This window comes from Silurus aristotelis (assembly GCF_946808225.1).
Source record: "Silurus aristotelis genome assembly, chromosome: 10".
NCBI classification, from domain to species: Eukaryota; Metazoa; Chordata; class Actinopteri; order Siluriformes; family Siluridae; genus Silurus; species Silurus aristotelis.
The window spans coordinates 29,315,593-29,339,592 of NC_139583.1; the positions used below are offsets into that span (position 1 = coordinate 29,315,593).

The 24,000-nt window shown below is 37.9% G+C and overlaps 1 protein-coding gene across 1 annotated transcript in view; it reads right to left on the minus strand.

Annotated features, from left to right (window-relative positions):
• Positions 1-24,000, minus strand: part of spon1a (spondin 1a) — a 78,375-nt gene that overhangs the window by 34,867 nt on the left and 19,508 nt on the right. Inside the window, exon 6 of the mRNA XM_083552945.1 lies at positions 21,441-21,589. Within this exon, the coding sequence (XP_083409071.1) occupies positions 21,441-21,589 (149 nt within the window). The remainder of the gene's footprint in view (positions 1-21,440; positions 21,590-24,000) is intronic.

A 24,000-nucleotide genomic window follows, 5' to 3' on the forward strand; every position in this document is an offset into this window, starting at 1 on the left:
GAAAGGTCTGCTAACATTATGAGAGCGGCCTCTAGAGGCGAATCACTCACACCACGCCTTGTTTGTTTTGTAGCACATTTTCATGATTCAGTACTGTTTTTTGTATTTTTACACAACTTTCTTCACCTCCACATCGTGTAGTAACATCTTGTAACTAAATTATAACCTTAATGGACTTGTAGAAATAATATTGCATTCTAATATGAACATGAAATGTGTATAATCAGTAATAAAGTGAGGTTTCCTATAAAAGGAGGTGGAAGCTGAGCGGTTAAAGTTCTGAGTTTCTGATCAGAAGGTCAGAGTTCAAGCCCCAGTATGGCAAGCTGCCACTCTTAAGCCCTTGAGCAAGGCCCTTCTGTGTTCCAGGGGCACTGTATCATGGCTGACCATCTGCTCTGACTTCAGCTTCCCATTACTGGGATTTGCAAATAAATACCAATTTCCCTGTGGGATCAATATTGTATATAAAAACAAGCAAACAAACAAACAAAAAAGCCAGCTGTATTTTTAAGCTTTTTACATTTTCCAACACTTGTTTATAACGTACAAATCTACTTCTTTTTTCATTGATAAGCTCAAAAGAGAGAGGAAAGACAAGCTTAGCAGGTGGAATGTACGTTTGTAGCTGCTATAACAAACGATAATAAAACAATTTTTGGAAAATTGCGATGATGTAATAAGAATGAAACGCGTTAGGAACGATTAACTTGTGGAGGAACATGAATGAAATCTCTGGGGGATTTTATTCCTCACTTACGGCGTAAAAGTGGAAGTGAATAAATCTTTAGTAAAAGAGTCTACTGTAAGTGTGCTTTAGAGAGGCCACTTCGGCTTAGACAGGATGAAATATGGCTGCTTTCTGAAGTGATAAGTTATAGTTGTATGCGCCTCTTTCTCTTTCTCTTCCTTTCTTTCTCTCTCTCTGGTTGGGTTTCAAATCGATTAAGTGACTACAAGCACAAAGCCAGTGAGTGAGCTTACAAGGACCAGTGCACTCATTCATCACGACTGTACAACTGACAATAAAGAGAGTTTAAGAGCACCGAGGAGGAGATCTAGTGTGGGGTAAGGTGTGATAAATGACCTCACTGACCTCATTTCAGCCGTCTATATCTATTTATATTTCTTCCCTTCTAGACTTTTAAACAGGTCGGTGTTTCCTGCGGTTTGGTCTCGCTGCCCAGACATACAGGTTTACTCAGTTCCTAATGGGTTCTTTTTTCTTTTAGATCAATTATATATGCAGAGATAAAAACTTTATTACAGAGACAAAGGATTTAGTACAGAAACGGAGACTTTAGAACATAGACAGAGAATTTTTACTGCAGAGACTTTAGTATAGACTTTAAAACAGAGAGAGAGACTAATACAGAGATAAAAGAAACTTTACTACAAAGATGAAGACTTTAGAAAATAGACGGAGACTTTACTGCAGAGACGGAGACTTTCGGACATAGACGGAGACTTTACTGCAGAGACGGAGACTTTAGAACATAAACAGAGACTTTACAACAGAGATAGAGACTTTAGAACATAGAAGACTTTACTGCAGAGACGGAGACTTTAGAACATCATAGACGGAGACTTTAGAACATAGACAGAAACATTAGTACAGAGACATTAGAACAAAGACGGAGACTTTAGAACATAGATGGAGACATTAGTACAGAAACTGAGACCTTTGTACAGAGACAAGTCTTTAGTACAGAGACGAGACTTAAATACAGAGACGGAGACTTTACTAGAAAGACGGAGATTTTAGCACAGAGACAGAGACTGAGGCTACGTCTACACTAATCCGGATACATTTAAAAATGGCGTCTAAATACGCTCAGCGTCAACACTTTCGTTTTCAATCGTTTTCCAGAAGTTGCTCATCCACACTGAAACGTCAGAAAACACTTACGTCCCTATAACTCTGAACACTGTACTTTAGTACAAAGAGGAAGACTTTACTAGAGAGACAGAGGTACTACAGAGGCAGAGACTTTATCAAAGAGACAGAGACTTTGGTACAGTTATAATTTGAGTGGTTCTAAACAAAAAGTTTCATTTAGAACGATTCATCTTCTTACTTCGCAAACAGATGCAAGTTTAACAAACGCAGGCTCCGCCCACAGATCCATTTAAAGGTCTTCCAAAAAAAAAAAAAAAAAAAAAAACACTTGTCTACACTCAAACATTTGAACATGATCATTATCACATTATTTGCGGATAGTAGCATGACAATGCCCAAAGCCAGCTCCATGAAGATCTGCTTTACATGGGTTGGAGTGAAAGATCTCCGGCTGTAGAACTGTAACCCAATTGAACATAAATGAATGTGAATGCTGACTGCTGACTGCACCCCAGGTATCCTCACCTCCCCTACATCAGTACCAGAGTTCAATGAATCTCCAAAAGCTCACTCTAATGTCTAATGAAACGTCTTTCCGGAAGAGTGGAGGTTTTTATAACAGCAAATAGAAACTTAGCACATAGCGATCTTATGGTCAGGTGTCGTTCATATAGTGTATAACGTTTTATACTCTGGCTAAATCGGATTCCTATCTTCTCAAATGCTGTGAAAATATTCAAACTTGTATCACATTTAATCAGAAGAAATCACATTCATCAGTCACATTAACCAGTTAGTATGAACGTCACCTAAGAGCCATCATCCATCATTCACGTGCACCTGGCTAATTTGCTAAATTGCTAATCGCAAAGCAAACATGGATCCTGATTCGTTATAAATCGTCATCTGAAGAGCCTTCGCTCCGGGACTCTTCAATCAGACGCCTCATTGTGGATGTCCTCTGTCCTCATCATCATCACTTCTCTTATAATTAGGTCACTTCTTCACGTGTCAGCCTCAGTCATCCGTTTAAAGAGCACCGAACCCGACAACAGCTCTCTCGCACTGTGTGTGTGTGTGTGTGTGTGTGTGTGTGTGTGTGTGTGTGTGTGTAGCTGCTAAACTTAGCAACAGCTTTACAGGGGAAAAGCCGCATTTCTAACCTACATACAGCCAGCAAGTGAACGTCCTCATCATCCCTCTTTATTCAGTCCTGAGTGAGAGACACAGAGAGCTATGCTGAACAGTGCTGTGGCTCGAAGGACACGATGTCTGCTCTTATTCCCTCCACGTTCGACACACTTCACATCTGAACATCAGAAGCAGTGGCACAGAAAACTGAAGCAAACTAGAACCCAGAAGCATTTTTTTGTCACAGAGATTTCTTGTTTACTCTATGTTTCCCTCCTTCTGATGATTGTTCACATCTGTTTTAGTGATTAGTCTCATTTGGGGCTCATTTGATGGCGTATAAACGCTCCTCTGTGTGGGTAACGGACACACCTTGAGGACCATGTGAGAAATGTGAGCCTTGTTTGGTGGTGTAGGAAACAGTAAGGGTCAGTGGTTGATTTTTGAGAAGAATGGTGGTCAGAGATTGATCTCTGAAAAGAATTGAGATCAAGGATTAGTCTTTAAGAACAGTGGTGGTCAGTGATTGGACAACTGGAACAATGGTTTCCAGAGATTAGACAATTTTATCAATTAGTAGTCAATGTCAAATAATGGTGATCAGTGATTGAGTGTTTGAAACAATGGTGTTAATTGACTAGATGCCTGGAGCAATGGTGGTTAGTGATTGGTTTTCAAGAACAACGTGGTCACTGATTGGTCATTGATAAGAATGGAGCTCAGGGATTGGACAGCTGGAAAAATGGTGGCCAGGAATTGGTCTTTGAGAAGAATGGTGGTCAGTGATTGGACATTTGGAACACTGGTTGCCAGAGATTGGTCTTTAATAAGAAGTGAGGTTAGAGATTGGTCTTTAAAAACACTGGTGGCCAGGGATTGGTCTTTTAGAAAAATGGACGTCAGTGATTGGTCTTTGAAAACAATGATGACAATGATTAAACCTTCCAAACAAAAAAAAGGCAAATGAATGGACATTCCAAACCAAAAACGATTAGTGACTAGTTGCTAGAAAATGGTTGTATCAGGAAATCGTCTATGTGAAATAATAGTGATCAGTGGTTGTTTGTTGAGATTAAATTTAATTCACAGTTGTTCCTCGCTACTAAATGATGTGAATACAAACAGAAAAACAGTTCTTATTAGGGGAGCAAATACTCAAATGTCTTTTTAGTCCTTTATTTCCTATCTGAGATCATCTTTCAGTGATCATTTTGCTCAGCCTGCTTTGAATTTAGATGGAAAATTGAAAATGTTTGCTAGTTGATTGAAACTGTCCTCATAAAGAGATTGACATGGCTCCCGTAATGATTATGCGACAGCCTGAGCATTCAAATGCATCTGTGTTTTACTGAGAAAGTAACAAATCAGTGAAACACTAAAGAGACCCACAGTGTTTCTGCAGATGCCTAATTGGGCTTTGATGGCTTTATGGTCAGACCCACACAGACAATACAGTCAGGACGTAATTAACTGGTAGTGTCTCCATCAGTGTCGTTCTGTAGGCGTTTCTCATTACACTTCCTCCACACTGCCGCTGGATTGCGATGAAATATAGACAGTAAATGTCTTCCGATTCTGTGAAGATATAATTATCTGTACATCAGATACAGACAACATGAATAGACTATATGAATAAAAGTACTTGGATGCCTGACCTTTCCAGCCAGATTTGGTTCTGCTCCAAACTTTCAACAAAATATTGCAGGCACACAATTGCAATCTTTGGATACAGTAGAAACAGTTGCAGCATGATGATGCCTCTGTGCACAAAGCAAACTCCATGAAGATCTGCTTTAAATGAGTTGGTGTAGAAGATCTCCTGCAAAACTATTGAACACCTTTGGGAAGATGATGACCACTGACTGCACCCCAGACCTCCTGACCTCCCCTACTTCAGTACCTCTACATTTATAGCATTTGGTAGATGCCCTTATCTAGAGCAACTAGCATTTTTCTTATTCATACAACTGAGCAGCTGTGGGGTTAAGGGCCTTGCTCAGGGGCCCAGGAGAGAGACATTAGTGTGGCTGAGATTTAAACTGATGACCTTCAGATCTAAAGTCCAATGCCTTAACCATTAAACTACCATCTCAAAATAGATAGATAGATAGATAGATAGATAGATAGATAGATAGATAGATAGATAGATAGATAGATAGATAGATAGATAGATAGATAGATAGATAGATAGATAGATAGATAGATAGATAGATAGATAGATAGATAGATAGACAACAATAGAAAACACAAATAAGTCAATTATAAACCAATCAAAAATAAAGAAAAAACTTCACTTTTCTTTTTTTTTTTTTAGTTTAATTAATTGGGAAATATACAATGTATTGATTCATTCCATTTTATTTAAATAGTTTAATTTGTTATATTATTATTTGTAATTACATTTTATTATTATTTAAATATTTAAGCATTTAATAAGAATTCAATACTACAATAAAAAAAAAAAAAGTTACATTTTATCAGTAGAGGAAATATTAATTACCCACTGGACACACAGGGACACAAATGTAATTTCCATGCTCTCTAACAGAGTGACATGGTGGATTTGTGTCTCTAATAGGAAATAAATCCCTCCTTCATTCGGGTCTCGTCTGCAGGGTGAAATTTCCTCTTCGATGTTACTGAAAGGATAAAAAGGCTTCCGCAGTAATTGCAATTGTAATTAAAAAATGGGTAAAACCCATAAAAAAACAGCATACAAAAGATGATGTGTGTGTGTGTGTGTGTGTGTGTGTGTGGGTGTGTGTGTGTGTGTGTGTGTGTGTGTGTGTGCGTGTGTGAAGGGGAAAAGAATAAGCAAGCAGACCAAGGCTTCAGCTTTAGATGGTCCTCCTGTATGTAGTATTGTAGCAGGACATGATGTAGTGAGAAGAAGAGAAATCGCTTCTTCACGCTGGTATGGAAATAAGTGGTGTGTCTCTGTGCTTGTGAGAATATTTATATGGATCTGTAGCTCCAAAAGCAAAACAAGTCTCCAAACTGTCAGCTCGCTCTCTGCCACGCAGGCTGTCAGTCACGGGGCGCGTTTACTTTCTAACACACTGAGCGAACCTGCGACTGCATAAATCAGACGTGATGATATTGGATGAAGCCCTTCATCGTCTGGGGCTCATTTGCATCACGGAAAAAAAGCAGGTACGGACGATTACAGTAAACAGATTTATGAAGAGGAGCTCATGAATTAAACACCAAGCTGCAGAAATCATTCGGGTTTATAGTGTTTACAAGGACAGAGAAGAAAACCCTGCATCGAGCTGTTTGTGGGAAACTAAGCAACCTGAGAACCCGAGATCATCCTGAAGTTAATTATTTTACCAATAATCATTATTTAATTTACCTCATAAATAATCACAAATGAATAGGCATTCGGTGATGAGGATGATGATGGGTTCTGGTTCCTCTCAAGGTTTGTTCCTCATGACATCTCAGGGAGTTTTTCCTTACAATCACCACTGTCTCGCTCTTCAGAGATACACGAACAGGGACTTAATTAACCCTTTATACAACTTCATAACCTCTTTATCTCTGTGAAGCTGCTATGAGACTTTGTTTATTGTTAAAGTGCTCTCGATATAAAACGGAATAATATTAATAATTATTATTGTTGTTACTATTATTATTATTTTCTTCTTCTTCTCATTATTATTATTACTGGATGATGGCTAACATCTGATCAATTTCAGGAACCATTAAAAAGTAAGTGACATATTGTTCTTACTTGCATTATTGCAGCCAGAACCTTTTTTAACAGTCTTGAGAAAAAAAAAAAAAAAATATATATATATATATATATATATATATATATATATATATATATATATATATATATATATATATATATATATATATATAAATAAATGAATGAATGAATGAATGAATAAATAAATAAATAAACAAATAAATAAAAGCACGAGCTGCCACGGTAAACATAAAACAAATATACAAGAAATCCTACAATGTTAAGGTGAAGTGGAGGTTCACTGGTTAGGGCTGATCATAAGGTCAGGGAGTTCAAGCCCCCGTATTGCCAAGCTACCACTCTTGGGCCCTTGAGTAAGGCCCTTGACCCTCTGTATCGTCACCCTTTACTCTGACCCCAGCTTCCTAACATCACTGCGATGATACACAAAAAAAAGAATTTCACTGTGACATGAAACAGCTCTGACACTGAAGACTTACAATTAAAATGTACATTAAGTGTCGTTCTGTTAATGAGCTGTTACCAAGGAAACCACCAATCAGCATCCAGGATGTGATGAAGATGAGGTACAAGATCACAATAAAACCTCAGCCCTCTCTCTCAGTGCACTCATCAATTCAAAGGTCACAGAGGTCACAGCGTTCATATGCTGTAGTCAGAGCTCAGGATAATTCATACTGTGTGTGTGTGTGTGTGTGTGTGTGTGTGTGTGTGTGTGTGTGTGTGTGTGTGTGTGAGTGTGAGAGAAAGCTCTTTACGCTTCAGAAGTCGAATACAGTAGTCTTCCATTAAGAGTGTCCTATCAAACAGCAGCAGATAAACAGAGGATCAAAGCGCTTTGCCCTGGTTAAGAGATTTGCTCGAGCGAACGGCGCAGGTTTGTTTGGCGCAGAGTTTCGGTTCGCCTCGCAGATGAAAAGAGACTCGTTTTACGACGCCGCAAAGCGCCTCCCGTCTAATGACACCGACACAGAGAGGAGGATTATCAAAGCCGTTCGGGACCTTTAGCTACGGCGAAGTGCAGAAGTCTGAATCACCAAAGGCTTCTGGGAGGGAAAAAAAATGTTTTTGCATTCATGTAATGTAGGTGAAGCCTGGAACAGACCAACCATCCATAACATGAAGTAAAAACAACAGAAGATCTGAGGAAGGTGGCATGTTATATCTAAAGTTAGAGCGGCGATGTCTAACGATGGCGTTAATAATAAGTCCAACAAAAAACAAACTGCAGAATGACGTCCAAGTTTGGGGGAAATATAAAATTTAGATAATTAGAAAACCTCTTTTGAAGTTTTCTTACATCGGAGGTGAACATGTTAACCGGGACTCTGTAGATTTGATTTTACACCCCCAATTCGCTGTGTAAAATGTAAATAAAAAGAGAATGCGATGATGTGAGACAAGGCAACAAAAGTCTGGAAACGTAAGTGTTATTAAAATTAAACTTTTGGAGAAACTAATGAGGTTAATTGGCAGCAGTAGGTCAGTAAGATGACTGGGTATAAATATTGTATCTTAGAGAAGCAGAGTCTCTCAGAAGGAAAGATGGGTGGAGCTTCAACAATCGTTTGAAGGCTGCGTCTACAATTTGTGGAACAATTTCAAAATAATGCTCAACATGAAAATTGCTAAACAGTTGAATATCCCATCATTTACCGAACATATTTTAATATCATCAAAACTTTCAAAGAATCTGAAAAAATCAGGAAGAAAATCAGTGCTGGACGGCTGTGATCTTTGGGCCCTCAGGCGGCACTGCATTTAAAACAGTCACAATTCTGCATTCTGTTTTATTAATAACTACAGAAATCATTGTCTGTGAACACGGTTTGCATGTCACCCACAAATGCAGGTTAGTCAAGTCAAGTCAAGTCAAGTCAAGTCAAGTCAAGTCAAGTCAAGTCAAATTTATTTCTATTGCGCTTTTCACAACAGACATTGTCTCAAAGCAGCTTTACAGAAATCAACAGTTAGGTGATTGGTGTGTTTATCCCTGATGAGCAAGCCGTGGCGACTGTGGCAAGGAAAAACTCCCTTAGATGTTATGAGGAAGAAACCTTGAGAGGAACCAGACTCAAAAGGGGAACCCATCCTTATTTGGGTGACATCAAGAGTTTGATCATAAATCTTTCAACAATACAGAACACTGGAGAGTGAGAACTAACATGAGCACTGGAGTATAGGATTATAAGTGATGTTCTTTCTACAGCCTTATACAGTCTATATGGTTATAGAACTACAAGCTACTGAGCTTAACGTTTGTGATCATCACAGATCCAGCATCAGCTTCTCCATGCCAGAGCCTTTAAACACTCCAGGAGGTCCAATGTCAAAACTCCACAGATGTAATGGGATCCAATTGGCAATTGTTACAGCTCTATTATGCAAAGAACAGGGTATACGTGAACATGATCCAGAAACGTTGCCATTCTGTGGTCAGACCTAATCAAAATGTTGGAATGTTATGAGTTCAAATTTACCCGCACTAACTTACTGTGACTCCCAGGGCCTCAGATTTACATTTGGAAGCTGCCCTTAATTAAAGGGACTTTTAATCATCTCATTGCTACAACTGAGCGGTTGAGACAATGTACATTGTTAAAAACACTTTAGAAAAAAAATAAAAATGAATTGAATGAAATGATAAATAGCAGGTGAAACTCTGATGATCAGGATGCTGTTTGCCTTTAATGAAGAACTGAAGGCAAAAAAGGAATCCAAGCTGCTCGCTCATGTGGTCAATAAAATGCTATCAACTATAAAACATTAATAAGGATTCATGATCTTAAACAAAGCATCATTTGAGCGAATTGTTTAAGACATGATCAATAACGCAGAGTTATCATGCTACCAAGACCTGCTCTTCAGCCCCTCCAACATGGTCATTAAGTAGATGTAGATAATGTGGACCGGCGTTTAGTAAACCAGCGGGGAGTTGCAACATCAAGAGGATCAGAACGTTCAGCAAACACTTCTCGATGATTTCCCGTTGGGCGCGACGTTAGACGTTTGTTTGAAAGTTTATTCCCAGGTCTGATCCTTCGCTTTAATCCTTGCAGGGATCTCATTAAGGTTTAGTGAAGATTTCTATAGAAGAGCTGGCACTTCTGCCACTGTGTTTATCCCAGGGCTCTTTTACACAAACATCCCATAAACACACACTTTACAGCATGCCTTTACTCTTCTATACTGTGATCATTTATCTAATTTGCTGTCACCCAGACGACTTTCCTCATCCGTCGCTGCTAGCGGAAACATCTCCCCTTCACTGCACTTTACGCTTAAATTCGAATCGAATTGAATTAGCAATAGTACATCTGATTTAAATAATAATAATAATAAAATGAAGCTGGAGAATATCATGGGAACACAAAGTGCTGAAAGAACTGCAATCGAAGCTAACAAAGCCTCAGCGGTTTTCATTGTCACACACTTTCGCATGCTTTTAAATCTATTGATGACAATAGTGAAATTCTTGCCTGTGGAAGCATTCAGACTTTCTGCGCCATTTTCTTTCAATACCAGACAATTTTATGGCAAATCTCACAGACGCACTGCGGAGAAACACTGCCGAGTGAACTGAAATAAAACCTTCGTATCCGCCGATGTGAAGAAAAGCATTCAAACATGGTTCATTCAAAAGGTCGCAAAAACCGTGAGATAACCATCTGATGAAACTTACAAACACTATATGGACAAAAGTTTGTGGACACTTCAGCACCCCATCTTCTGGGAAGATGTTCCACTAGATTTTGTAAAGTTTTATGCACATCTTCACGGAGCTGGCTTTGTGATCATCCATGCTGGAGCAGGTTTTGGGTCTCCTAGTTAAAGTGAATTAAACATTTCACACTACAGCATCCGAAGATGTCCATTGTGTGCCTCCAAATTGGTTTTGGGAAGAACCACATTTGGCTCGAAAAGTCAGGTGTCCCAATACTTTTGCCAGATGTGTCATCTATTGATATTTTAAAAGCAGAGATGGTAAAAGTCCACACATCCTTTACTCAGTAGAAGTGCAGATCCTCATGCTTTAAAAGATTCTGGTGAAAGTTGAAGTTCTGACCGCACTTTTTCACTCAAGTTAAAGTAAAGAAGTTTGTGCTCTGACGTGTTCTTCAGTAAAAACTAGCTATTATTACTACCTGTTTAAGTGTCACACTGGAAACTGAACCTCAAGTCATATTAATAAAGTAATGTCTCTGTTCTCAGTCATGTTCCCATCACTGACTCCCTCTGTCTCATCCACGTTAACCCCAAACTTCTTACTGTCTTCTGCTCTGCTCACTGTGAGCTTCAGAAACTAGTCTACGTCTGTGGTGTGTGTGAGACAGGAGATGATCCACCAGTGGACTGAAAAAGCAGTGTAATGACATGAAACAGGTTGATGAGCTGAAAACGGTGCAGTGAGAAAGTAAACTAAAGTAACGATTCTGATTTAAAAATGGAGGAAGTACAGATAATTGTGGAGTGAAAGTAAAATACTAATACCAGAAAAATCTACTGAAGTACAATAACAAAGTATTTGTAGTTCATTATTTCCCATCTTTTTGACAATATTTGTCAAATTGTTGTGGTTTAAGGGGAATTTATTCTGTTACAGGAAACGAATCAACCTTTGGGTTTTGGGTACTACATGAAGTTATTGTCCTTGTACAGTATATACACAGAAAAGTAGTTCACGCACTAGTTTGTTTTTTTGTTCCAGTTCTGGGTATTAGTCGGTATTGAACAAAACATTGTTCTAAGCCTGAGGATAAAACGAGAAGAACATGAAGCTACACAAAAAGGAGGAATTTAAGCACTCCTCAATATAAAGGATGGAACCTGAAAAGGGTTGAGGAAGTAGATTTAAGGAGACTCAGGAGAGGAAGTTGAGATCAGGACACTGCATAAGCGTAGAGGTATATGTGGAGTATAAGTGGAATAATATCGATACCAGTATCTAGTCTCGGGAGAACTTTACAAAGAATCCGCCATCTAGGGTTAGAGTTAGGGTAAGGAACTGTGGGCCATCATGAAATTGTGCAGCAAATCTGTTCATTTGAAGGATTTTTAATATGAAATAATGACTAAAACCATCAATTTACCCTTTACCCTTCTGATCCATGTTCAGTACTGAATTTAGGTTTTTATGTTATATATGGCAGCGGTATACAAGGTTTGATCAAATAAAATCTTGTGTAGACCTCTGTTTTGTTTTTGATACCCATGGTATTGTGTGGAATTGTGTTTGCCAAGCGAAGTCTCACAACCCTCACCTTTCCTTCACTCTGCTCACCACCAGCTGAACACAAAGTAACAATACTCCCTATACAGAAACCCAACATTGTCCTGAATAAACTAACAGCAGGTGGTGATAAACAAATTGTATTTCCGGTCCACTGATACCAGAAGAAAGGGATACATGTCTGAAGCCAGGACTGTGAACTACAGCAAACATTATTGAGGTTTAAAAGATAAAGTATTATTAGAAGAGAAGAATGGAGCATGTGTGAATGAAGCTGTGAGTGCGAAGTCATTCATGAACATTACTTTATGATATAAAGTGCCTGAAACGTGTGGAAACACTCAGTGTTTTATAGTGTTTGAGAGACACATTGATGATCATTTTAGTGCAACAAACTCGTTAATGTAACAATCTGAAACTTCACTTCACACAAAAATCTATAAAGTCCAGATGTTCCACTTCAAAAAATCCTCATTTAGCATGCAGAACAGTTTTGCACACTCTCAGCACCTGGACAGCACCTACTTCATCCCAGAGCAGTTCAGTAGGATTTAGGTGCAGTGACTGAGCAGGTCATTATGATAGATATCACTCCAGACGTCTGTTTACTCTCTATATAACACTTACAGTACTCAGACGTGCGCTTCGGCTCATTGCTTGTCGTACTTGTTGTACTTTCAATGAGCCGCAGTCCAGATGGAACTGCATGATGTTGAAGTGTGGAATGGGAGACATGTTGGTTCAGGATTCCTTTCACTTCCAAGAATAAGTCTCCATAACAACCCCCAAACCATTAAACATTCACCTCCATGTGTGAGTGTGGGGGTGAGGGAGTCTGATCACATCTTTTCTCCTGTTCTTCATCTCAAACAAGTTCTTCTGTTGAAGACACAAAATGTCCAATTTGGTCTCCACAGAACTTTCTTTTATTTATTTACTGTCCAATTCTTGTGTGTTTTTCCTTTTACTGATTTTATTGAATAGAAACAAAAGGGACCTGTATGTGTCTCAAAACCGATGAAAAACATGAACATACAGTACTTATGAGTGATTCTGAAGCAGAAACAGCGATACACAGCTCTGACAGGAGAAGCTGATAACACAACAGCCCATACACATCACAAAACTGGAGTTCAGAGTTTGACAAAAGACACGTTGGAGAAATCTTTCTCCAAAATTCTCCAACATTTTGGGAAAAAATGCTTTGTTTGGCAGACCCCCTTCTACCATCAGAACTTCATTCACACAGTGAAGCATGGTGGTGATGGAGATGTTGAAGAGGTACTCTGGGCCTGTTGGATAATTCTCTGGTTAATTCCCTCTTGAATTTACTGACTTCTTGTAAACACTCATATGGAAAACTGCTCGTATAATGAGGCCACCATGGCCAAACTCCACTTTTTCATTTGCTTTCTGAGCCAAACAAAGTTAAATGTTGTGTCAGTATCGTGTGTGTGTGTGTTGCTTATAAAAGATTGATCATTTTGTCATATCTTGGTACGCTTAGCTGACTATTAAAATGAGATGGACGAACTCACTGTTCAGTATAAATTCCTGGAGGCAGAGTTTTGTATGCCTGGAGGTTCTGCATCTGTTGATTATTGATGGCACCCAAAGCCAGAGATCACTCTTAAACTGTGAGGAAATCAAGAGGAGCATCCACAGCGCCTTTCTACAACCCTGCCACAAATAACCTTCTAAATATATAAGAAATAAATGCATGGTTTAAGAAGATACAGTCTAGATACAAGTCAAATAATCTGCCTTAATTACACTTGGTAAGGTTTCCTGCAATAGGAAAACATATCCAGGCTTTAAAAAAGAACAAAATGTCTTTAAGCGTTAAAACACTTAATCCAAGCAGTCGATTTAGTCTCATTTACTTAAAACTAGCTTTTTAATTTTTTGTTTGCATTCCTTCATTTGTGTGAAAAAAATCTTGTGTGAGAAATCCCTTTAATTCAAGAATCGGCATCATTGTATATTCTGTCTTAAAAGGAGATTTTTAAACTATTAAACTAACAATTATTTATTTAAATGAAGACTGTCTTGTGAACCGCAGTAGTTACGACACTAAAACAAAGTAAAATCATTATTTGCTGCTTCTCAAAATAATTTACACTTTTTGCCACATAAAACATTATTGAATGTATTTTGTAATATCTGAGAACAAAGATATTTAACATGAGAAACTGAAACCAAACGCATTAATGTAGTAAAAAGAAACAAGTACTTTGTATTAAAGTTCTTCACACCAGTTATTACAGCAAAAATTAAGGTCATAAAATATCAATTTGCAGGTAAAATAACTAATTTAATCTTTACTATGTAAAAAAAATGTATAAATGATCTTAAAACAATCATAATAATTACGCAGTCTGCTCTCGCGAAGAATTTTATTTTCTAAATGATATCTATCAGATTTTTTTTCGGCTAGAAATAAGATTGTAGGTCTTTTTGTTGCTGTTATAAGATTGTAACGCTTCTATTTAAATATCATAAATTTACATGCCCGAAAAAAGCATCGCCATAAGTGTCACCTTGACGCGTTCTAAAACAAAAAAATACAGAACGCAGAGAAAAACATCGTAGGCGCTACAGAGAATGAAGCCGTGTCTGAACAAAAGCCTTCCCTGTGGTGTTTTATTGCATCCATGTTGCAGGAAAGTCAAACTTTTCTCTCCTACCGTTAGAGGACACGGCGTGTTTCACAAGTCATCAGAGGAAGACGAGCGTCCTGCATGGCTTCAGCCTGAGACACGGAGCAGGCGGCTGTTAAAGCTGCCACAACAGCAGACTTCTTCTCATTAGCACCACGCCGAGCCGAGCTAATAGCGAACAGCATTCACAAATTACTGACTGCTGCTTCGACAGGAGACGCAAACGCTGCTGAGGTTTTCTTTACGGAGCTATGCATGGAAAACTGTGTATGAACTAAATGATTTTATGGATATTACTTTCGCCATAAACAGACAAACACCATTTTAAAGGAACGTTCAAATTCTTTCTGGTTGAAGTTGTGTATCTTAGGAACTGTTCTAGCAAGTGATGCTAAACCAAGGCCAGGAACATAGTGAAGAACCTTAGACAGCCAAACAATTGTGTTCCAGCATGTTCTGGAAGCTAAATCTATTTCGGTTTATTCTTGTATTATTTATTTTTATAATTGTGTTATACTGTATATATATATATATATATATATATATATATATATATATATATATATATATAGATAGATAGATAGATAGATAGATAGATAGATAGATAGATAGATAGACAGACAGACAGACAGACAGACAGACAGACAGACAGACAGACAGACAGACAGACAGACAGACAGATAGAACTTTTTACATGTAGAAATATAAACATCTTATCCTTTATAACGCTGTTTTTACTTCTGAACTTTCTCGAGCGTGTTAAATCCAATGACTCCACTGAAGCGTTGCCTTTTTTCATTTTCATGTTACTCTTCCTATGAGATTAAGAAATGATCTCAGAAAGCACCGAAGGAGCCTAGCAATTAGCTTGTGTCCCCGCGGTGCACTCGGAGAGCTGATCGATACGAGCTTCTTCGAAGCCAAACGAAAATGTAATATGGCTGAGTTATTTATCTTTCACTCTTTATTCGGCTGCTTTCCATGAATGTCGCATAAACTCACTCAAAAACAAAGTGAAATTTATAAGCAGTTTATGTGGAAATAATAATAATGAGCTTTTATCAGTTATATTAGAGAAGGTCAAATAGTAAGAAGGTAAAGGAGGATAACGTAAAGTAGGATTTCTCATATAAAATATGGACAAAAGTATTGGGAAACGAGCACACAATCGTGTAGGACGCCTTCGGATGCTGTTCGGAAAAGTGTGTGGAAGATCTCCTGCTATTGAGCTCCAAAATAAGCTATTCAACTTAAATGAATGTGAACTCTGACTGCACCCCCAGGCCTCCTCACCTTCAGCACCTGACTTTTCTATCACCCTTGTGGCTAAATGGATCTCCACAAAATCTAGTGAAACGTCTTCCCAGAAGAGTGGAGCTTATAAACGGGATGTTCAAAAAAAAGCACATATTAATCTTATGGTCAGGTGTCCACAAACTTTTGCCTGTTAATTTATTTAATCCAATTTTGTCTTTCAAACCAGTAAACCTAGAAATGTCCAGTTCTATAGATGTTCTGAAATTATTGGTTGGAACCAATTTATTCTGGATCTCATCTCCTGTCGCTTCATATCATTTCGTCTCGTCTTTTTCCAGCTCGTTTTCTACTAATCAAACTGTTTTTTACCTCTATTTATTAGTGAAAGTTCTCACTAATGTTTTTGTCAAAAATGTTTTACGCTTTCTTCTATAAACACAATTTTTATATAAAAGTTTAATTTTTATAAAAAAATTTTTATAAAAAATGATATAATTCCTACCAGGAGAAATTCGAGTTGCAGGTACACTATATTGCCAAAAGTTTGTGGACACCAGGTTATAAATGTTGCATGTGCTTTTTTTGAGCATCGCATTCCACATTTAGTCCCAATCTGCTCTTATAATTCTCTTCACTTTTCTGGTAAGATGTTCCTGTAGATTCACCAGATGTTCATCATCCACAAGGGTGTTAGTAAATTCATGTACTGATGACGGTGAGCTGAGGAGGCCTGGGGTGCAGTCAGTCTTTACATTCAAAGCTTTTCAATGGGGTATGGGTCTATAGCAAAAGATCTTCATGGAACTGGATTTCTGCACTGAGGCTTTACAGGTTTGGGTCTCCAAATTCAAGTGAAGGTGAAAGTTTATTATACCGCATCCAAAGACGTCCTGTACAACTGTCGTCTTTGTGATAACAGTTTGGAGAAGAACCACATATAACAGAAGGTCAGGTGTCCCAATACGTTTGTCCATATCAAAATTCTGAATAAAATAAATCCAGACCCAGTTCATGATTTATGGTTTGAAATTTCAGTTTTGAGATCTGAATAGACACATAAATGTAATTTCATCTTACTTCAGATTTCTGTACTTTAGTAAGTCCATGTATATACATGTTTCTCTTTGAATAAGAACATGAATATGTACACGGCTTTGTCAGACCCAGATAGAAGTTTTTTTTTTAATTGTCACCACACAACTTAGTCATAAAAGATTCAGTGTGTGAGTGACAGCGCTGCCTTTATCACCGAAACACCTGCTCCACGCTGACAGAGACAAAGGTTCTTCAGTCCCCCATGTGGTTTGTCCTTGTCTCCGTGTCTTGATCAGAGAACTAAGGAGTTCAGCTCCCAGTCGAGGAGACGTTTTCCATCACAGATATAGATCCGAACACATCTCCCTCCACTGCGCTTCCTCACACACACGTTCGATAGCAGACCCCCGATGGACGAGCTATCAGCATGGCTCTGTGTGCGATCCGATACAGGGTTCTGATACAATGTAGTGATGCGTGAACTCTTTTGGTCAGTATTTATGTGCAATAATATCTCTATCTCTATGTTCATTTACAGGATCTTTTTTAATGACATTTTTGTTATAAATACATGATTCTGAGATAAATAGATAAATACCAATGAAATACTCGGGTCACCTCTTAGCATCTGTCATTATATAACACGAATAATGCTTTTAACAACAGACGTCTTCACAAAGCAGCTTTTCAATCATATCTGGAACACAGTCTTATGCTTTAAATAAATCCTCCTTATATATATGCTTTATTGCCTCTACTATTACTACCTCATGCTATTTGTGATATTTAGTAATATTGCTAGTTGTTTTACTACTGCAATTGTTGCTATTAATTCAGTTTAATTCAATGTCCCAATACTGTAGCACTGTTAGTGTTGGTGCTTCTAATCAAACTGCTGTTCCAACCTTTAATAGGTTTTCTGCTCCTACAACCATTATTTATATTAATCTTTTAACTACTGTACCATTGATGTACTGCTGCTACTTCTAGACCACCTGCTACTGTTACAACCACCACTACTACCCTTCCTCCTCCTCCTCCTCCTCCTACTACATTTACCTTCACATTTATGGAATTTATAAACACATTATAACTACTTTCACTAATACAAACACTGCTCCTCATTTTTCTGCTGTCACTTCTACTACTAAAATCACTTTATCATCAGCACCCCCGAGAGAAACGCTATGAAAAATAAAGAAATGGACTATCGGGAGAAATGTAATACATATTTATGGATACAAATATATTGAAGCATAAGTCAGTGATTCATATAGAGATAAGGCCTGAAGGACCTACTGGCTCTGATGGAACACCACTGATATCACGACTATATTTACATTGACATTTATGAAGTTTGGAACACTGTTATAATTACTACTATTACTTACATTACTACTACTACTAGTACTATTACTTACCACACTACTACTTAGTACTTTAATTACCACTACTATTAGTCCTATTACTACTAATACAACTGCCACTACTATTACAACTATTATAACTAGTAGTAATGCTAATACTAGTCCTATTATCAAATCAAAGGTCAAATTAAATGTAACTAGAATATTGAAAAAATAATAATATAAAAATCTAAATCTAGATTATATAATCTATTAATCTATTTTATATTAATAATAATATAAAAATCTAAATCTAAAGTATAATATATAAGTATTAAAAAATCACAAGGAAAAGGAAGTAGGATATAAAAGAGAATACAGAATGTGCAAATACAATCGAAATGAAAATAAACAGCAGAGGAGCAGTAGCGACGGCAGCCGACCTCGGCGCCAGCTTGGAAAGGGCTTATTACTAATACTTCTGCTCCTGTTACTACTAGTCCAATTATAATCAGTATTTTGCTGCTCCTACTGTTATTACTCCTGCACACTGCTTCTAGAAAAGCAGTTAGAATTAGAAAGCCTAATTATCATGCTTTGCCATGTTCAGGTGCTTGGTATTAACGCTGACCTCAATGGCAGGAGGTGCGTTTTATTTTGTGGAAGAAAAAAGGAGTGAGATAAACTTTATTCACCATCATTTAAGGTAAAGAGATTTTAGTTCTCACACATACAACTCCTGATGCCCTTCCTGCTTTCCACGTGCCAGTAGAATAAAAAAAAAAAAAGAAGGAGAAGATTGGAGTGAATCATGTGTGATGTGATGTGATGCGATGTGATGCTCGAACCCACACTATAAACAGGGAGTGCTATCCAGAAATAGCCTCATCCAACACTCCAAATCTACTATACCACTTTCCTCTACATTCCAAGACATGGCAAAAATCCCAGATTGAAAGTAGAGAAAAGTGTGAAAAGCATTAAAAGCAGGTCCTGAGATAGAGGTGATGATATAGAGAGCTTCAAGCAGAGTTCTCTCTCGGGGGCTAAATTCAATTTAGTTCCCTTCAACCTCATCCACAGTCCTTTATCGTTTCAATCAAAGAAACCGAAATCCGAAAGCTTGCAAGCTTGGCCTCATTCCAATTCAACATACACACCAATCTGTATCGTTCAGGAGATCTAAAATATATGTGGATGTGTTCTCGACTGGAGCAGTGTTTACACTGTTAAAAGTCCTCTGGCGGATTTAGTTTCTTTCTAACAATGTGTTTATAATCCTGAGTGCTTCCTCGTGCCACACTCATTTACTCAGGCTGAAAAAAATACTCTAAAAAGGCAGATTCAAGGGGACGGACTAAAGATTCTTCCTATAGTCCTATAAAGGAACCCATCTGTCAGGTCAATATACAATATATGGAGAAAAAGTATTGGGACACTTGACCTTTCCTGCCATATGTGGTTCTTCTCCAAACTGTTACCACAAAGCTGGAGACACGCAAATTGTCTAAGATGAATGTGGATGCGGTATAATAAAATTTTGCCTTCACCTGAACATGGAAACCCAAACCTGTTCCAGCATGTCGAAGCCCCTGTGCACAAAACCAGCTCCATTAATATTTGCTGTAGATGCTTTGGTGTGGAAGATCTGTGAACACTGACTGCACCCCAGACCTCTTCACCTTCTCACCTACCTACATTTATCAACACCCTTGTGGCTGATGAACACAAATGTCCACAAGCGCACTCAAAAATATATTCTCAGACAAACGCATACCATTGTAATGACCAATATAGTGTGTCAAACAGGTGGGATCAAAGTCAGGTCAGGCGATGCCAAGCGAAACATGATCAAAACAGAAACAGCCAAACAATCTCTTGGTAAGGACAGATGTGGTAAGACAGAGCGTATACTTCACGATTTGATTGAATGAACCAAGTCCTTTTAAACCTCAGCAGTGATTGTGTGTGTAATTACAGCCAGGTGTGCTCAATCAGACACCTGGGTGACTGTGAATGTGGAAGTGTGTGAGTTTCTGAGGAGTGTAGATTGAAAAACAGCTGTCGTCTACTGTGTTGTTCTTGCTGATTAGCCACTATCAGTGAGGAGCAAAAACAAGGGATTCTGACGCATTAAAGATGTTCTAAATGTTCTTTATAGATGTAGAGAGGCGCTTTCCATGAGTCAAACCAAACCTGATCTACTCTAAATAATGCAGCTAGCTAATACACTTCATTCCAGTGGTGGACAGTAATGTAGTAAATGTGATGTATTTGTATTGTACTTGTATTTTACTAAAGTGTTTCCATTTTGAGAGATTTTACTGTAACTTCACTACATTCAAGTCACAATCAAGTCAATTATTTGAATATTTTAACGTCGTTTCTTTTTATTTACGAGGATTAAAACGTAACTGGTGAAACACGCAGCGAGTCACCAATCAGGGTCAAGGCTCTGTTTTAAACTCGTCCTGATTGGCGCTTGGTGAATCTACTGATCACCAGCATACAGTTCAACATCATGCAGAACATTTAGAGAGGAATAAATGATGAAGAAACTCCAGACTCGAACTCACCACAACAAACGTGACCTCATTTACACGTTTATTTTAAAGGTTTTGTGTTCATGATAATTATAATAAAAATCAATCAGTGTTTGAGTCATTAATATCATTCTATTAATAGATCAGTGTGCTGAGAGTCACATTCGAGTCTTTTCACATAAACTGAGGTGATTCAGTGAAGAGTCTTGTGATAAAAATGATAATAAGAACATTATATTACTAATGAATAGTGTTTCTATGCTGCGTCTTGGTGTACACCCAATAATACGAGTTATTTTCCTATAAGTATATGTGTAGCGATGTTCTTGTATGTTGATGGATAATGACCTTGCAGTCAATTAAATTAGCATTAAATCAGGAAATGGTAAGAGCAGCAGTTTTTCTTCACCAGTAAAAGAGATGCTTTTCTCATCAGGGAAAAAAGCTTCATTGACTGAATATTAAACTGCACTTTTATCCAGCGTGAAAAGTCTTTCAGTAAAACTCCCATTATGGCCAAATTCTGCTGACATCATCTCCACATTTTACCGAATAAGCACTTGACCCAAAGTAAGACCCAGTGACTCGGTCCAACCCGAGAGGACCTGGATTATTTTATAGCACTATTAATAATGTACATTGTACAGCCTCGGTGCCGTATCAGCATTGTGCTTCCCTACCTTCTGTCGAATCTCTTCCTCCATCTTGATGGGCGAGCCGAGCTCCGCTACCTGTTTGACTCCTTCACTTGCGTAACCTCCGTATTCCCAAAGCACATAGTCCTTGGAGTGTGAAGCGCCAATGATGGCTGACCAGTGATTGGCTCGTCCTGTTACAGAAAACAGATTCACTTAAAAGCAAAATAGTCACATTATTAATGAATAGAAAAATACTCGAAAAATGTGTGTTACCATTACTACTGTATTAATGCTTCTGTTTCTGTTACTATTATTAGTCCCAGTATTCATTTATAAAAATCTATTTAAAAAATGTGTGGCTCCTGTTCCTATAACAATTACTATTAATGCTCCTGTTACTATTACTAGCTGCATTATTAAATACTATAAATACTAAAAAATTACTAAAGATACAAAATAAAATTGGCTTCTGTTGCAGTACCTATTTTAAATCCTGCTCCTGTTACTGTAACTAATACTATTTATTCTTCTGGTACTGTAACTAATTTAATTAAAGCTTCTGTTACTGCAGTTGTTGCTATTAAACTCTTGGTACTGTCACTTGTTCATTAGAGATAAATGAACGAGCTCTAAACATATCAATTCAATCTTTAAAACCTCTCTGTTCTTACAGTCTTCCTGACAGTGTTCGGGGCTCGGAGACACTTTCCCAGTTAAAGTGCAGATTAAAAACATATCTTTTTAGCAAAGCCTACAAATAACACACATCACATATCATAACTTTGTGCTCCAGAACATCTGATCACATCACATTATCAACAGCAGCTACGCTAATTTCTCTCCACTGCTTCTCTTTCTCTCCCCATCCCGAGGCATCCTGAGGTTCCTCCAGCTCCAGTCATGTCCCACCTCATAAAGATTATGGACCTTTAAAGAAATAGATGCCGAACTCGCAAACATTCCGAACCATCTAGAGACGTACCAGTGCCAGCTGGATCCCACTACATCACACGACACTGTACCTCCTGGAGTGTTTAAAGGCTCTGGCATGGAGAAGCTGGTGTTGGATCTGTGATGATCACAAATGTTGAGCTCAGTAGCTCCTAGTTTTATAACCATAAAGACTGTATAAGACTGTAGAAAGAACATAACTATAATCACACACTCCAGTGCTCATGTTAGTTCTCACTCTCCAGTGTTCTGTATTGTTGAAAGATTTATGATCAAACTCTTGATGTCACCCAAATGAGGATGGGTTCCCCTTTTGAGTCTGGTTCCTCTCAAGGTTTCAAGGTTCCTCTCAAGGTTTTAAGGTGATTTTTGTAAAGCTGCTTTGAGACAATGTCTGTTGTGAAAAGCGCAATAGAAATAAACTTGACTTGACTTGACTCTGTTAAGCTGCTTTAGGATAATGTCCAAAATTGGTTGAAATTGGAATCACATTTACATTGGATTCGAATTGGATTGACAGTCATGTATCTGTGCACTGGTTTATGTGACTGATCACTGCGGGTGAGAATAATCATATTGCCATTCATTTGCGCAGAACATCCTACAGGCTGCAGTGAGTAATCTTCACAACCTAAACACTCTGACAACGGTGTGATCAGCAGGAACAGCCTAAAGATCCATAAAGTTACTGAGCACCTCAAGAACTTTGAGACTGTAATTAATATACACCTCAACAATGATGGAACTGCAATGGGATCCCTTATGATTCTGGTTCCTCTGAAGGTTTCTTCCTCATGCCATCTAAGGGAGTTTTTCCCTTCACCACAGTCACCACTGGCTCTCTTAATCAAGATAAACGTATAGACATATACACTCTTTTATACCAATGTAAGCCTCTTTATCTCTCTAAAGCTGCTTTGAGACACTGTCCATTGTTAAAAGAACAATAAAAAATTTAATTGTTACTACCTGTGTAATTACTGTACCACCATCAGCAATGCTAACGTTATTACTACTAGTACTATAATTATTACTATTCATACATTTTAACATTTTCGGCTCTTTTTAACAACAATTATATATATATATAAATGTGGTTGTATAACAATATAGAAAAGAGAATTACATACACACACATCACATACATATGGTATCTATATATCTATATCTAGACAGACAGACAGACAGACAGACAGACAGACAGACAGACAGACAGACAGACAGACAGACAGACAGACAGACAGACAGACAGACAGACAGACAGACAGACAGACAGACAGACAGATAGATAGATAGATAGATAGATAGATAGATAGATAGATAGATAGATAGATAGATAGATAGATAGATAGATAGATATCTGTGGTCACATCTTTTACCCAAACCATCAGGTTTTTATATTTCCTGTCATACAATGTACCTTTTTTTCATCTCATATGTTAATACTCATGAAGAACAGACAAGTCTCTTCAAAATGACAATAAGCATATGATCTGAGCAGCTCAGTTTGTGTTTGAAGCAGAACAACCTTCTCATTTTTTTGCCTTCATCTTGTCCAGTGTAGCCCAGCGTTCCTGAAGGCACACAGTTGAAATGTCATGGAAATAAATCTGAAGCATTAAAGATGCCAAATAATAACCTTTGTGCCCTG